The sequence below is a fragment of the Giraffa tippelskirchi genome, chromosome 7 (assembly GCF_054371585.1).
Source record: "Giraffa tippelskirchi isolate mGirTip1 chromosome 7, T2T-mGirTip1v1.2.pri, whole genome shotgun sequence".
Classification (NCBI taxonomy): Eukaryota; Metazoa; Chordata; class Mammalia; order Artiodactyla; family Giraffidae; genus Giraffa; species Giraffa tippelskirchi.
Genome location: NC_137281.1, coordinates 158687670 through 158702606, shown reverse-complemented (window position 1 = coordinate 158702606; position 14937 = coordinate 158687670). Strand labels below are relative to the sequence as shown.

At 40.8% G+C, this 14937-nt stretch overlaps 1 protein-coding gene across 30 annotated transcripts in view; it reads left to right on the top strand.

Moving 5' to 3' along the window:
• Positions 1-14937, top strand: part of GALC (galactosylceramidase) — a 77783-nt gene that overhangs the window by 2840 nt on the left and 60006 nt on the right. For 21 of the 30 annotated variants that reach the window (XR_014059495.1, XR_014059493.1, XR_014059501.1 and 18 more), the window contains exons 2-4: positions 9233-9301; positions 9561-9624; positions 11535-11648. Coding sequence is in view for 11 of the 30 variants with exons in the window: in XM_081510295.1 (XP_081366421.1) it covers positions 9233-9301; positions 9561-9624; positions 11535-11648 (247 nt within the window). In the remaining 19 variants the exon portion in view is untranslated. Of the gene's footprint in view, positions 1-1101; positions 1249-2557; positions 2698-9232; positions 9302-9560; positions 9625-11534; positions 11649-14937 lie in introns of all 30 variants that reach the window. The other 9 variants (XM_081510305.1, XM_081510316.1, XM_081510302.1 and 6 more) reach the window with 5 other exon arrangements.

Sequence of the window (14937 nt, the reverse complement as noted above, 5' to 3'; positions counted from 1 at the left end):
ATACAGAGTTGTCATATACCCTGTAACCAAGTTTTCTCCTATTATCAGCATTCCACGTTAGTATGGGACATTTGTCCCAACCAATGTTGATTACGTTAATGAAAATCGTTACTTCCTTTCATATTTCCTTCCTTACCCAATGCTCTTTTTCAGTTTCAAGATCCCACACAGGATACTAATTACACTTAATTGGCCTGTCTCCTTAGTATTTTCTAGGCTGTGTCAGTTGGGATAAGTTCCTCTTATCTAGGCATTCTAAAATACGTTAAGGGAGACATGAGGGCCAAACCAGCTTAATGCAAAGTCTGCGTGGGCATAGCTGGTAATTTCCTTAGTTCCCTAGTCATGCTAACAGGTGGCTCCCAAGCCTGGGAGCTTGCTACAGTGGCATGGTTGTTCTTGGCTCCTAACAATTTGCTTAGTCCTGTCAGCTTGTTCTCTGTAACCTTTGTCTTGCCTTTGTTTTCTCCCTTTGTGTGTATAGCCTTTGAGTTCATGGCGTTTGTGGTGGCAGGTCTTTGGATGAGAGGGATTTTCTTTTTTGTTCCCCAGGACAGAGCTAGAGCTGATTTTATTTGAAAATGGCAAGGCTGAACTCTTGAATGGGTTGTTTGTTGAATTGAGTCAGATGGAATGTGTGTCCTTGGATGCAATTCAGAGCTAACTTGAATGCTTGCTTGCTGGGTGGCTGTTTTAGGCTGGTCTCATCCTACTGATAACCAGTGTTGTCATTGCCCCTGTGGTTCTTATGATTGCAAGATGCCCTCAGCGATAACCATTGGAAAACTTTGAACAAAAAAATGGTTATTACTCATAGGTCCTGGAAAGCACATGGCATCCCTGGGTCACGCCTGGTGATTGTAGGTAGAGAGAGAGAGGGTGTGGGCCTGGGATTCTGGTTTCATTAGGGTCAAGGGTGGAGGCCTTGGGCTTTGTGGCTTACTTTTCATTGGTGAACTGAAACCTTAAGTGTGGGAACTTAAAGTTCAGGGAAAGAAAAAGTGGCCCTAATGATGGTCAGTTAGGGAAACTGATCAAGATCTGGCAAAGAACTCCCCCCTACCCCCACCCTCAGCTTGGCTCTGGGTTCTTTGGTTGCAGCGTGTTTATTTGAGACAGCCATCTCGGAAGTGGATACCTCTTTGAAGTGGATGCTTTGCAATCAAAGCTTGAGTCCTGCACTTGCATTACAAAAAAGGAAAAACCTGACCATTGGGGATTCCACTACAAGCCACCCCTGATGCCCAGGTATCAGAGGCAGTGGTGAGGACCTTAAATTGCCTGAATAGCTGATTTACTGAAAGTAAGGGATAGGGCCTGCTGTAATTTAGAAAGGATTATAGTAGCACTCCTGTAATTATACTACAGTCAATAGTTTGCAGTCCAGTTGGTAGCCATTGTCCTAAGCTTAAAAGGTCACACCTTGAAACCAGGTCACTGATCTTGGGGCCTGAGGAATCTGTTCAAAGATTAGGTAATACTGTGATTAACATTTTGGGCCATCTGATATGAATGGGTTTGAGTCTGTCCTGGGTTGGTGGATTGCTCCATATCTCACCCAACCATGGTCAGTTCTGTTAAAGGGTTATGTCTTATTTCAGGGGACAGTGATGCAAGTGTGCTTACAAGGTTAGGTCTATATGGTGCAAATACTTGATTCAGTTTATGTAATAGACATTTCTATGAAAACAAAAGAAAAAAGTGGCTAGTGGAGCAGATTGTAAACCTGTTCTGAATCCTGAGGGCAACCAGTTGTGATTTCTAGGTGTAGAACATCTTCAGATGGAGTGGGGACAGATGGTGGCAATCATAGATCTTCCTGGATTGAGTTTGACTATCTCTGGGGATCTTTCTGAGTGGTCAACAGAGCAACAGGCATGAAGGTTGTTCAGATATGAACTGTTGTGATTTCTCTGGAGTTTGTATAAAGTTATCCCACTTTAGGTTGCATAACTTCAGGAAAAGGGAAATTTTAGTTCTTAATAATTTAAAGTCAGAAAGGTGGGAAAAAGTCAGAAACGTTAGTTTGGAAGGCTGTATTCAGATATTGGAGGAAATGAGAAGAATTCAGTATTTGGTCCAGTTTACAGGTAGAAAACAAACCTCAAAGACAATTAACAGGACTAGAATCTGATAATGGGCTTCCCTGGTGGCTCAGATGGTAGAGTCTGCCTGCAGTGCAGGAGACCCCGGATTGATCCCTGGGCCGGGAAGATCCCCTGGAGAAGGAAATGGCAATCCATTCCAGCATTCTTGCCTGGAAAATCCCATGGACAGAGGAGCCTGGCAGGCTATAGTCCGGTTATCTGCAGAGTGTACTCTAGTTCTTCACTGAAATATAATTTTCTCTCTATCGTCACCCCTTACTTCCACCTTTTATTAGAGATAACCAGAATAAGGCTAATTTGCTTGCAAAATAAGTATAGTCTTATTAAACTTGCCCTGATTATTTCAGTGCAGCCAAAATAATCATTGACCATATAGGCTCTTTTAAGTGTGCTCTGTTGGACATTTGCACAAGGAATCACAAATTGGGCTGTTAAAAATGTCCCTCAAGGCTAGGAAGCCAAGCCGTGAACATATCGTCAGGCTTTCTCTGCAATCCTGATAGATTTGGGTGAATTCCTTTCTTCTCGAGGTCCACCAATATTCTGAGATTCCTGCATCTGCCAAGAAGTGACCCTTCTTACTTACCTGGTAAGGCTTCTGGGAACCCTGTAAGCAAGTTGCCAGGCTGATTTTTCCAGGGAGCTTTATTGGCTCCATGTGCTGTGTTTAGTCTCTCAGTCATGTCGGAGTCTTTGTGACCCCATGGACCGTAACCCTCCCAGCTCCGCTGTCCGTGGGGATTCTCTAGGCGAGAACACTGGAGTGGACTGCCGTGCCTGCAACCCACTGCAATGGGTTGTAATGCGCCCACCTGCAATGTGGCAGACCTGGGTTCAATCCCTGGGGTGGGAAGATCACCTGGAGAAGGGAGCGGCCACCCACTCCAGTATTCTTGCCTGAAGACTGCAGCCAAAATGATGGGACAGAGTTCACTGACATTGGCTCCATCAGTTCAGTTACTCAGTCGTGTCTGTTTGCGACCCCATGGACTGCAGCATGGCAGGCTTCCCTGTGCATCACCAACTCCCGGAGCTTGCTCAGACTCATGTCCATTGAGTCAGTATGCCATGCAACCATCTCATCCTGTTGTCCCCTTCTCCTCCCGCCTTCAATCTTTCCCAGCATCAGGGTCTTTTCCAGTGAGTCAGTTCTTCACATCAGGTGGCCAAAGTATTGGAGTTTCAGCTTCAGCATCAGTCCTTCCAATGACTATTCAGGGTTGATTTCCTTTAGTATGGATTGGTTTGATCCCCTTGCTGTCCAAGGGACTCTCAAGAGTCTTCTCCAACACCACAGTTCAAAAGCATCAATTCTTCGGCGCTCAGCTTTGTTTATAGAAAGCAGTGGGCATAGTTCTTTATATGGGCAAAGAAAGCTTTGGGCAAATTTATTTATATGCCCAAAGAAGGGCAATACCAAAGAATGTTCAAACTACTGCACAATTGTACTCATCTCACACGCTAGCAGAGTAATGCGCAAAATTCTCCAAGCCAGGCTTCAACAGTACATGAACTGTGAACTTCCATATGTTCAAGCTGGTTTTAGAGAAGGCAGAGGAACCAGAGATCAAATTGCCAGCATCCGTTGGATCATCAAAAAACAAGAGAGTTCCAGAAAAAAAGTCTACTTCTGCTTTATTGATTATGCCAAAGCCTTTGCGGAGAAGGCAATGGCACCCCACTCCAGTACTCTTGCCTGGAAAATCCCATGGACGGAGGAGCCTGGTAGGCTACAGTCCACGGGGTCGCTAAGAGTTGGACGACTGAGTGACTTCACTTTCACTTTTCCCTTTAATGCACTGGAGAAGGAAACGGCAACCCACTCCAGTATTCTTGCCTGGAGAATCCCAGGGACGGCGGAGCCTGGTGGGCTGCCGTCTATGGGGTCGCACAGAGTCGGACACGACTGAAGCGGCTTAGCAGCAGCAGCAGCAGCAAAGCCTTTGACTGTGTAGATCACAACAAACTGTGGAAAATTCTTCAAGAGATGGGAATACCAGACCACCTCACCTGCCTCCTGAGAAATCTGTATGCAGGTCAAGAAGCAACAGTTAGAACTGGACATGGAACGACAGACTGGTTCAAAATTGGGAAAGGAGTACATCAAGGCTGTATGTTGTCACCCTACTTATTTAACTTATATGCAGAGTACATCATGAGAAACGCTGGGCTGGAGGAAGCACAAGCTGGAATCAAGATTGCCGGGGGAAATATCAATAACCTCAGATACACAGATGACACCACCCTTGTGGTAGAAAGTGAAGAGGAATTAAAGAGCCTCTTGATGAAAGTGAAAGAGGAGAGTGAAAAAGCTGGCTTAAAACAACATTCAGAAAACTTAAGATCATGGCATCCAGTCCCATCACTTCATGGCAAATACATGGGGAAACAATGGAAACAGTGACAGACTTTATTTTCTTGGGCTCCAAAATCTCTGTAGATGGTGACTGCAGCCATGAAATTAAAAGACACTTGCTCCATGGAAGAAAAGCTACGACCAACCTAGACAGTATAACTAGGCAGTATATTAAAAAGCAGAGACGTTACTTTGCCGACAAAGGTCCGTCTAGTCAAAGCTATCGTTTTTCCAGTAGTCATGTATGGATTTGAGAGCTGGACTATAAAGAAAGCCGAAGAATTGGTTCCATAGGTCAACCTAAATTTTTAAAATCTGTCTGGTCATATCTGAGTCTATGTAGGTTTTTCTCAAATATGACATGTTAGTTAAAACCTTGGTAATATAACCAGTGTTTCTAATTGTGTCCTGTTATGAGGAGGACAAATTCTTAGTAAACTTACACAAATAACTATTTCTATGAAAATACTCACTAAAAGTTTTTGAATATTGAAGGGATCAGATAGAAATTTGTTTTGTCTTTGTTTACAAGGATACACTTAGCAAATTGCTACAAGTCATAGGTTAGGAAAAAGTTTTTCCACAAATCTGGAAGAACTAAAACATTCAAGAAGCAACAATGTTTTGGATAAAAAGTCATAAAAATTAAAATTATCCTCATCAGTTCATTCATTTCAGTTCAGTTCAGTTGCTCAGTTGTGTCCGACTCTTTGCGACCCCATGAATCGCAGCACGCCAGGCCTCCCTGTCCATCACCAACTCCTGGAGTCTACCCAAACTCATGTCCATTGAGTTGGTGATGCCACCCAGCCATCTCATCCTCTGTGGTCCCCTTCTCCTCCTGCCCCCAATCTTTCCCAGCGTCAGGGTCTTTTCCAATGAGTCAGCTCTTCACGTGAGGTGGCCAAAGTATTGGAGTTTCAGCTTCAGCATCAGTCCTTCCAATGAACACCCAGGGCAGATCTCCTTTAGGATGGACTGGTTGGATCGCCTTGCCGTCCAAGGGACTCCCAGCAGTTCATTCAGTTCCCTATAATTAATTCTTATTGATCTTGATATTTTGTTAGCAGTTTTAGGATTCTTGTTTTACCTTAGAGTTCTGTAAATTCTTACCCAGTTCATCAATATGATCTGAAAGTTATCAGAATCCTGTACTTTAAGTGAAGAGTTCTTTCCAAAAGTCTTGAAGATGAAGCACTTTTGGAAGAACATTTTTGCCAAAGCATTAGTAAAGCAATAACTATCTGTAAATGACAAAAAGGCTTAAACGCGGCCATATTAAAAATCTGATAAAGTTCATTGTAATTCAATTGGTAAGGAAATTTGGTTATTTCTGTGACCTATAGCATTTTAAGATAATAACTAGAATTACATGTGATAGCATTATACCAGGACATAGCAGATGTCTAGGGATTTCATGTAATTTCTGGAACACATATGTTAATAACATGTATCGATACAAATATCAACTAAAGAAAGTTTAGCATTACATTTTACTTGACATGCTTACTATGCAGTTTAACATGCCAAATAAGCCTAAAATGAAGGTTGATCATGTCCTAATATCTTTACTTTGATGCTAAGTCCACTGTTTAACTTGCTCAAACTGGAAATCTTTTTTGTTTTTACATTTATTAACTCTGTTTAAAATGAGAAGGATTGTTTCATAACTCAGAACAAGAAACTTTCTGATAGTGTCCCTGTGTGTAATGTGTTACTCATCTTAGAAGTTTAGTAAATACTGATTGAATGAAAATGATTGCAATACTATATATGCACATCACTCCTTTCTGGAGTCCCTGGATGTAGCACAGTTTGTAGCAGTAAGTGTTTGGAATATTCTCATTTAATCTGCATATTTGGTAGGGAAAGCAGTGTGGTGTACATGGACTTAAAACCAAATTGCCAGGGGTCTGTTCTGGGCCTCCTTGTCACTTGCTGTACAGCCTTGGGCAGGTTATTTAACCTCTCTGTATCTCAGATTTTTTTCTGGGCACACAGTGATACCTGCCTGGTTGGAACATTGTGAGGATAGATGTCAAATATTAAAGGATGGCATCTGCCCCATGACTAATTTTGGTTAATATCATTCTGTTTTATATATTAGGGGGAAGGAAGTTATCCAAGGATTTTAAATGAGAAATATATTCAGTGCCTACCATTTATTGAGAACATAGCTGTTTTCCAATTTTTGTGCTAAGGCTTCATCCTGGGCTGTTAAAAACAACTCCAGGCCTAATTTAGGGAGCATGATTAGTATCAATAATTTGGTAATTTGTTATTGCTTTATGGTACATTTCAACACTTGGCTATACTGCTAACTATTGCCATTAATAAAACTAATGCTTCTGCACTGGGTGTGACTATAAGCTGGCAATATCCTAATGATGTGGTGTGATTGCTCAAAGTTGGCCCTTTCTTTGTTAAGGATGGAAGAACATAGAGAGCAAAACAACGCCTAAACAGCAAAACACACTGTTCTAGCAGCAGTATATATTAGCATGATACAGAGCAGCATTGTTTCCCTTGGGTCAAGAATAGGTTAGTGTGCATATACAGCACTCACTGACTTCAATATTTGAGCCTCTACTAGTCTGTAAGCTCTTTGAGAAAACGACTATATTTTTAAAAGCAATTTGTGTAAACAATGCCTGTCATCTCTTGAGAGCTTGCTACGTGCCAGCTACTGTGCTAAGTCCTTGCCTATATCTTAATTTAGTCTTGGGACAGCTGACTGAGTAAGACAACCCTTGGCAAATGATAATTTGCCCTTGGTCACACTGCTTGTAACTGATGTAATCAGGATTCCAGCTCCATGGACTCAAAGACTATATTATGTTGCCTGTACTGGTGAGGCAAATGATAACATAGGAGATATTAAATAAATGCTTATTGAATAAGAGAATAAATGGGGATATGAACTTGAATGGGACCCAGTCGTTGTCCTCAAGGATCTTAGAGGTGAAACAGTGATGAGGGTGCAGGGATAGAGGGATTAATGGTAGTGATGTGGACCTGTTGCTGAGGGAGGCCACAGTCCACAGGAGAGGCACCTACGTCACAGCGATGAGGAAGAACAGAGGGAATTCTTCCTTGAAGAGGTGGAGTTTGACCGGAAAGCTTGGACTAGATTTGGCCAGATGAGAGTGTAGAGTGCATTTGATACATGAATGGATAAAGAAGCTGTGGTACTTAAATATAATGCAACAGTACTCAGTCTTAAAAAAGGAACACATTTGAGTCAGTTCTAATGAGGTTGATGAACGTAGAGCCTATTATATAGAGTGAAGTAAGTCAAAAAGACAAATATCGTATATTAATGTATATTTATAGAATCTAGAAAGATGGTACTGGTGAATCTATTTGCAAGGCAGCAATGGAGACAGAAGAAAGAAATATTAGTTTGTTATACCTGCATAGATGATGTGAGTTAGAATCCAAATAATTAAGGGATTTGGGTATAAAACTGAACAATCTGAACTTTATTCTGAAAGCTCTTGGGGGTAGGGAAATTCTTTCATCTTTCTCTTTTTATTCTTCCGCCTTTATCCATGCATTTTGATGCCAGTCTTTTTAAAAATTTTATTTATTTTTAATTGGAGGATAATTGCTTTACAATGTTGTGTTGGTTCCTGCCATACAGCATGAATCAACCACAGGTATACGTGTGTTCCCTCCCTTTTGAACCTCCCTCTCACTTCCCACCCACGCCCCCCTCTCAGTTGTCACAGGGCACTGGTTTGCGCTCTCCGAGTCACAGCACATTCCCGCTGGCTGTTTCACGTGTGGTAATGTATGTATTTCCATGCTGTTCTCTCAATCTGTCCCACCCTCTCCTTCCCTCAGTGTGCCCACAAGTCTTTTCTATGTCTACATCGCCATTGCTGCCCTGCAAATAGATTCCTCAGTACCATCTTTCTAGATTCCATATATATGCATTAATAGATGATATTTGTTTTTCTCTTTCTGTATAATATGCTCTAGGTTCATCTGTTGCATTAGAACTGACTCAAATGCATTCCTTTTTATGGCTGAGTGATATTCCATTGTATATATGTACCACAGCTTCCTTATCCATTCATCTGTCGATGGACGTCTACGTTGCTTCCATGTCCTAGCTATTGTAAACAGTGCTTGATGTCAGTCTTGTGTGAGGTTTCCTGTACAGCCTGGCCTGGGGACCATTGTGTGGTCATTCTTAACAGTAAGAGATAGCACTTACAAATCTCTAATAAGACTGAGGAGAGGAGAGGATCCTTTAAGAATTGCTGCTTGTAATATTTTTCTACAAGATGTTGAGGGGAAAAATTGCCTGAGATTCATGTTTCCCATTCTTGGCCCCCAGATATTGTAGGTGACAAACAGTCTTGAGGTAGAAAAACTGTTTTATTTCTTCTAATAACCACTCTCTGAGTCTAGGTCCTCAAGATAGATAGATCCTCTGTAATAATGAGATTCATCAATAGACTTAGCAACCTTAACCTCCCAGCCAACCGTCACCAACCCTCATCTCAGTAGAAGAGAAACGTGGTTGTTGCTGGGGACCTGTGTTTTAGCTGTTGGACAGACATCAGCCCTATTTACCCAACGCTGAGCAAAACAAAGCCAGGCGAAGAAGGAACCTGGGAAACGACTTCCCACAGCTCGGAGCTGCCCAAGAGCTGGCTCACTGTAGGCGTGCTAGATGGCATGCGTAAACACCGTGAAAAAGTGCTCATGATCAGATCTGATTGAGTCATGCTTTTGAAACTTTTTTTTTTTTTTTTAGGCAACCTCCCGACTTCTAGTAAATTACCCAGAGCCCTACCGTTCTGAAATACTGGATTATCTCTTTAAGGTAGTGAACAAATAATGATTTAATGGTGTCTGTGATATTTTAGAAACTGTGATGAATTTCAGCAATAGTCTTTAGCATCTTTACATTTCTAGTTTTTAAAAATCTGGTAAATTACTTTTGGAATAAGTTGCTATCTGTTTGAAATTTTGCTTTGGTTTTCTCATCTGTAAAATCAAAGGCAGTGATTAGTAATTGTCTTGAAGTGTTTTATCCTTCATACAGTGAATCACACTGTTAATATTGTTACTTCTTTCCCCAGCCAAACTTCGGTGCCTCTTTGCATATTCTAAAAGTTGAAATAGGTGGTGATGGGCAGACAACAGGTAGGAAGATTTGGGGACTGGGATTTTTGCCTCCAATATTTGAACCTATACCTAAACTCATAGACTGTGGTTTCAGAATATAAATAATGCCAACATTTCTGATGTTGATTACTGTTTAGGTTGTTTTTTATTGTTCCTTTTTCATTATAGTTATTTTAAAAATATTATATCAAAACATGTATTTTTCCATACAAAGCAGCTTGTGGACTTTAGATTTCTTATTTAGTTGAAGAATCAGTAGTAAATAAATCCACAGTTTTTTATAAACTAATAGTCACTAGACAGAGAATAGGGAGAGAGTGAAATTTTACGGAGAAGTTTTAAGAAAGTAAGTTTTTAATGTATTAAACATGTTAAAAAAAGGTGTTATTAGCTTTAAATAAAATATGTGGCAAAATATAAATAATTGGTATTTCAAAGATACAGTGTTTTTATCCTTTAAAAATAAAATAATTTTAACCAGTAACTTATTTTCATCATTTTGATTGGCTTTGTGTAATACATGCAGTCAATTAAAAATTTTTTAGGTCTCAGGTTTTCAGAAGAAGAAAATTCTCTCAATGATTATATATAGCTAATTTTTTTATATGTTAAACTCCATTATAGTGAACTTTAGAGTATTATCTATATGTCTGTGTTCCTGTTAGTGACTTGTAAGTAATTTTTGTTTAATAGATATATCTGTGTGGTGGTACTGGTATTTAATTTATGCTGAAAGAAAAAATGCAAATTAAAAACAAAAGAAAACCCCATAACAAAACCATCCCCTAGCTGTTACAGGAAGACACACATTTTATTATGAAACCCTTTTTTGCATAATAGATAATGACAGGCCATCTTCATTTGCTGAAGCTAGACTAGAGATAGAGATGCAGAAGCAGGTAGTTCTTGTGAATTCTGATGTTTACATTTAAGAAGAAAAGGGCTAGGGCGCCTCTCCCAGGCCAGATGTTTGTGAAACGTGGTAACACATGAGGATTGATGTTATTTACCTACCTAGACACCCTATAGAGATTACTATAGAATTTTCTTACAATGAGAAAGTGTACTCATTCCTATTTTCTCAATATTCTGTTGTCTTGATTTAAGGAGGCATGTTATAGGCTCAAGGCATGGGGTATGGAAATTGGGGCTTAGCAACTCAGGATTGATGCTTTTGAAATGTGGTGTTGGAGAAGACTCTTGCGAGTCCCTTGGATTGCAAGGAGATTCAACCAGCCCATCCTAAAGGAGATCAGTCCTGGGTGTTCATTGGAAGGACTGATGTTGAAGCTGAAGCTCTAAAACTTTGGCCACCTGAAGCGAAGAGCTGACTCATTTGAAAAGATCCTGATGCTGGGAAAGATTGAGGGCAGGAGGAGAAGGGGACAACAGAGGATGAGATCATTGGATGGCATCACCGACTCGATGGACATGAGTCTGAGTAATCTCTGGGAGTTGGTGATGGACAGGGAGGCCTGGTGTGTTGCAGTTCGTGGGGTCGCAAAGAGTCGGACACGACTGAGCGACTGAACTGAACTGAACTCAGGGTTCACGTCTGGGATTGAGAAGCTAGAAGTTGAGGTGGGCCGAGCTTAGAGCTGGGCGTGGGGATTTGAAAACCCCAGAGAGACCAACTCCCAGCAGGATATTAGTCCTAGAAATTTTCAACTATACAAGCTGATAAGACTCATGGCTTATGATAGAAAGTTGTAGTTTATTATTTAAGACCTTTGTGATGCTCAGGGCAATGGAAAAGTGAAATAGTATGCTTTGATCATTTACCTTTAAGTTATATAAGATTATTCTTATGTGCCCCAGGTCAGGATTGGATCTAGAACCTACTTCTCTGTAATATGTTTGTATGTGTAGAGTGTGGCCTATGAAGCACCATTAATAGTTTCCTTCCTGTTTTGCTCTCTCCCCTTCAGACGGCACAGAGCCCTCCCACATGCACTACGCATTAGATGAGAATTATTTCCGAGGATATGAATGGTGGTTAATGAAGGAAGCTAAGAAGCGGAACCCTAATATTACACTCATAGGTAAGAAGTGAAGATTGCCATACTTTTGTAGTCTGCTTCCTTTTAATTTTAAAGTTCTGAATTGTGTATATGGAGTACCTGTTACTACTGAAGTGCCAATCATGTGGTTAACACTGCCAGTAACGCTACCAGTAGCCAAGCATGTGCCAGGCGTGTGTCTTCCTTTGCTCATGAATATTGTGTCTGATACTTATCCTACCTCTGGAGGGAGGCATTATCTTCTCATTTTACAGAAGCAGTGGAGGCTTAGAGAGTTATACCACTGACTTAAGGTTGGAAAATTAGTAACCATCAAAATCATATTTAGAACCTAAGTCTATTCTGTGTTTTTCTTTTCTTTTTTTTTTTGTGGTGTTATACTAATTTCCTCAACAGAATTTCTCATCAAAATTCGTAAAAGGACAATAACATTTATAAGATTGTATATTGTATGCAACAGTATCAACTTAAAAAAAAATGTACAATGTGAGAGTTATGAGTTAAGTTTTCTTTGGGGCAAAATGAGGATTGCAGCACAGGAGGCAGCGCTTGAGAAAGAGGAGAGAGCCCCTCTGGAGAGGCGGGCGGTCAGTGCGCATGCGGTTGTGGTGAGGGGAGCGCGTGCAATCAAGCTCACATTTTTGTGGAAGCTTTCTGCCGGTCATGAGGAGCAGGCATCCCCATGAAGGAGTTTAGCACTTTTCTGGAGACAAGGAGATACAAGAATTGGGCTCATAAAATGGGCTCCTGAAAGTATGTATCACAGAGTGCCTCATTTCTGCTCTCCACCCTGAACTCCTTTCAGGGGCTGTTGAAAATCAGCAGTGCAGCGCGCATGATTAATTCTTGTAGAGGTCGGTGGAGGTGCCCGTTTCTAGTCAACAGCAGTATATCCCAACTAACTTGCAAAATTGTGTGTTACATACAGTAGTGGATCCCATTTCTAGAAGAGGTACATACAAAAGTGATTTTTGTTGTTGTTTGTTTGTTCTAGGCGGGGATGCCTGGAACAATCCTTTCCTTGTGGAGCTTAAATTCTAGTGGCAGGATAATTTCTCACATGGGACTATATTCCTTGTACTGTTCTCCTGGAGCAGTGTACAGAACTATAAAAGATTTCAAACATACACAGAAGCATACTTTTATCATTTGAAATGACCTTGGTTATTTCAAATAGGCTTACACATTGAGGCTAAATTGTGTGATTTATTGAGGTCCATCTTATAGGGCTTCAGTTGAGTTCAGTCGCTCAGTCATGTCCGACTCTTTGCGACCCGATGGACTGCAGCACGCCAGGCCTCCCTGCCCATCACCAACTCCTGGAGTTTACTCAAACGCATGTCCATAGAGTCGGTGATGCCATCAAACCATCTCATCCTTTGTCATGCCCTTCTCCTTGTACCTTCAATCTTTCTCAGCATCAGCTTCTTTTCCAATGAGTCAGTTCTTCGCATCAGGTGGCCAAAGTATTGGAGTTTCAGCTTCAGTATTAGTCAGGACTGATTTCCTTTAGAATGGACTGGTTGGATCTCCTTGCAGTCCAAGGGACTCTCAAGAGTCTTCTCCAACACCACATTTCAAAAGCATCAATTCTTTTGCGCTCAGCTTTCTTTATAGTCCAACTCTCACATCCATACATGACCACTGGAAAAACCATAGCTTTGACTAGACAACCTTTGTTGGCAAAGTAACGTCTCTGCTTTTTTATATGCTATCTAGGTTGGTCATAGCTTTTCTTGCAAGGAGCAAGTGTCTTAAATTCATGGCTGCAATCACCATCTGCAGTGATTTTGGAGCTCCCCAAAATAAAGTCAGCCACTGTTTCCACTGTTTCCCCATCTATTTGCCATGAAGTGATGGGACCAGATGCCATGATCTTAGCTTTCTGAATGTTGAACTTTAAGCCAACTTTTTCACTCTCCTCTTTCACTTTCATCAAGAGGCTCTTTAGTTCCTCTTCACTTTTTGCCATAAGGGTAGTGTAATCTGCATATCTGAGGTTATTGATATTTCTCCTGGCAATCTTGATTCCAGCTTGTGCTTTATCCAGCCCAGAATTTCTCATAATGTACTCTGCATATAGGTTAAATAAGCAGGGTGACAATATACAGCCTTGACATACTCCTTCCCCAATTTGGAACCAGTCTGTTGTTCCATGTCTGGTTCTTACTGTTGCTTCCTGACCTGCATACAAATTTTTCAGGAGGCAGATAAGGTGGTCTGGTGTTCCATCTCTTGAAGAATTTTCCACACTTTGTTGTGATCCACACAGTCAAAGGCTTTGGTATAGTCAATAAAGCAGAAGTAGATGTTCTTCTGGAACTCTCTTGCTTTTACAATGATCCACTGGATGTTGGCAATTTGATCTCTGATTCCTCTGTGTTTTCTAAAACCAGCTTGCACATCTGGAAGTTCACGGTTCACATATTGCTGAAGCCTGGCTTGGAGAATTTTGAGCATTACTTTGCTAGCATGTAAGATGAGTGCAATTGTGCGGTAGTTTGAGCATTTTTTTGGCATTGCCTTTCTTTGGGACTGGAATGAAAACTGACCTTTTCCAGTCCTGTGGCCACTGCTGAGTTTTCCAAATTTGCTGGCATATTGAGTGCCACACTTTCATAGCATCATCTTTTAGGATTTCAAATAGCTCAATTGGGATTCCATCTCCTCCACTCACTTTGTTCATAGTAATGCTTTCTAAGGCCCACTTGACTTCACATTCCAGGATGTCTGGCTGTAGGTGAGTGATCACACCATCATGATTATCTGGGTTGTGAAGATCTTTTTTGTACAGTTCTTCTGTGTATTCTTGCCACCTCTTCTTAATATCTTCTGCTTCTGTTAGTTCCATACCATTTCTGTCCTTTTTTGAGCCCATCTTTGCATGAAATGTTCCCTTGGTATCTCTAATTTTCTTGAAGAGATCTCTAGTCTTTCCCATTCTGTTTTTTTCATCTATTTCTTTGCACTGATCACTGAGAAAGGCTTTCTTATCTCTACTTGCTATTCTTTGGAACTCTGAATTCAAATGGGCACATCTTTCCTTTTCTCCTTTGCCTTTAGCTTCTCTTCTTTTCTCAGCTAATTTGTAAGGCCTCTTCAGACAATCTTTTTGCATTTCTTTTTCTTGCTGATGGTCTTAACTTATAGGGCTTAATTTCACGTTATTTTTAAAATCGTTTTCAAGCATCAAAGGACAAGCGTAAGTTTTCTAAGTTAAAAAAATGCAGAGTCAGTGTGTTCTTTCTAAATGGACTTTTGTAAGAGTTTTCAGAAATTGAGCAGTAAAAAGCATCATTGACTTCGGCAC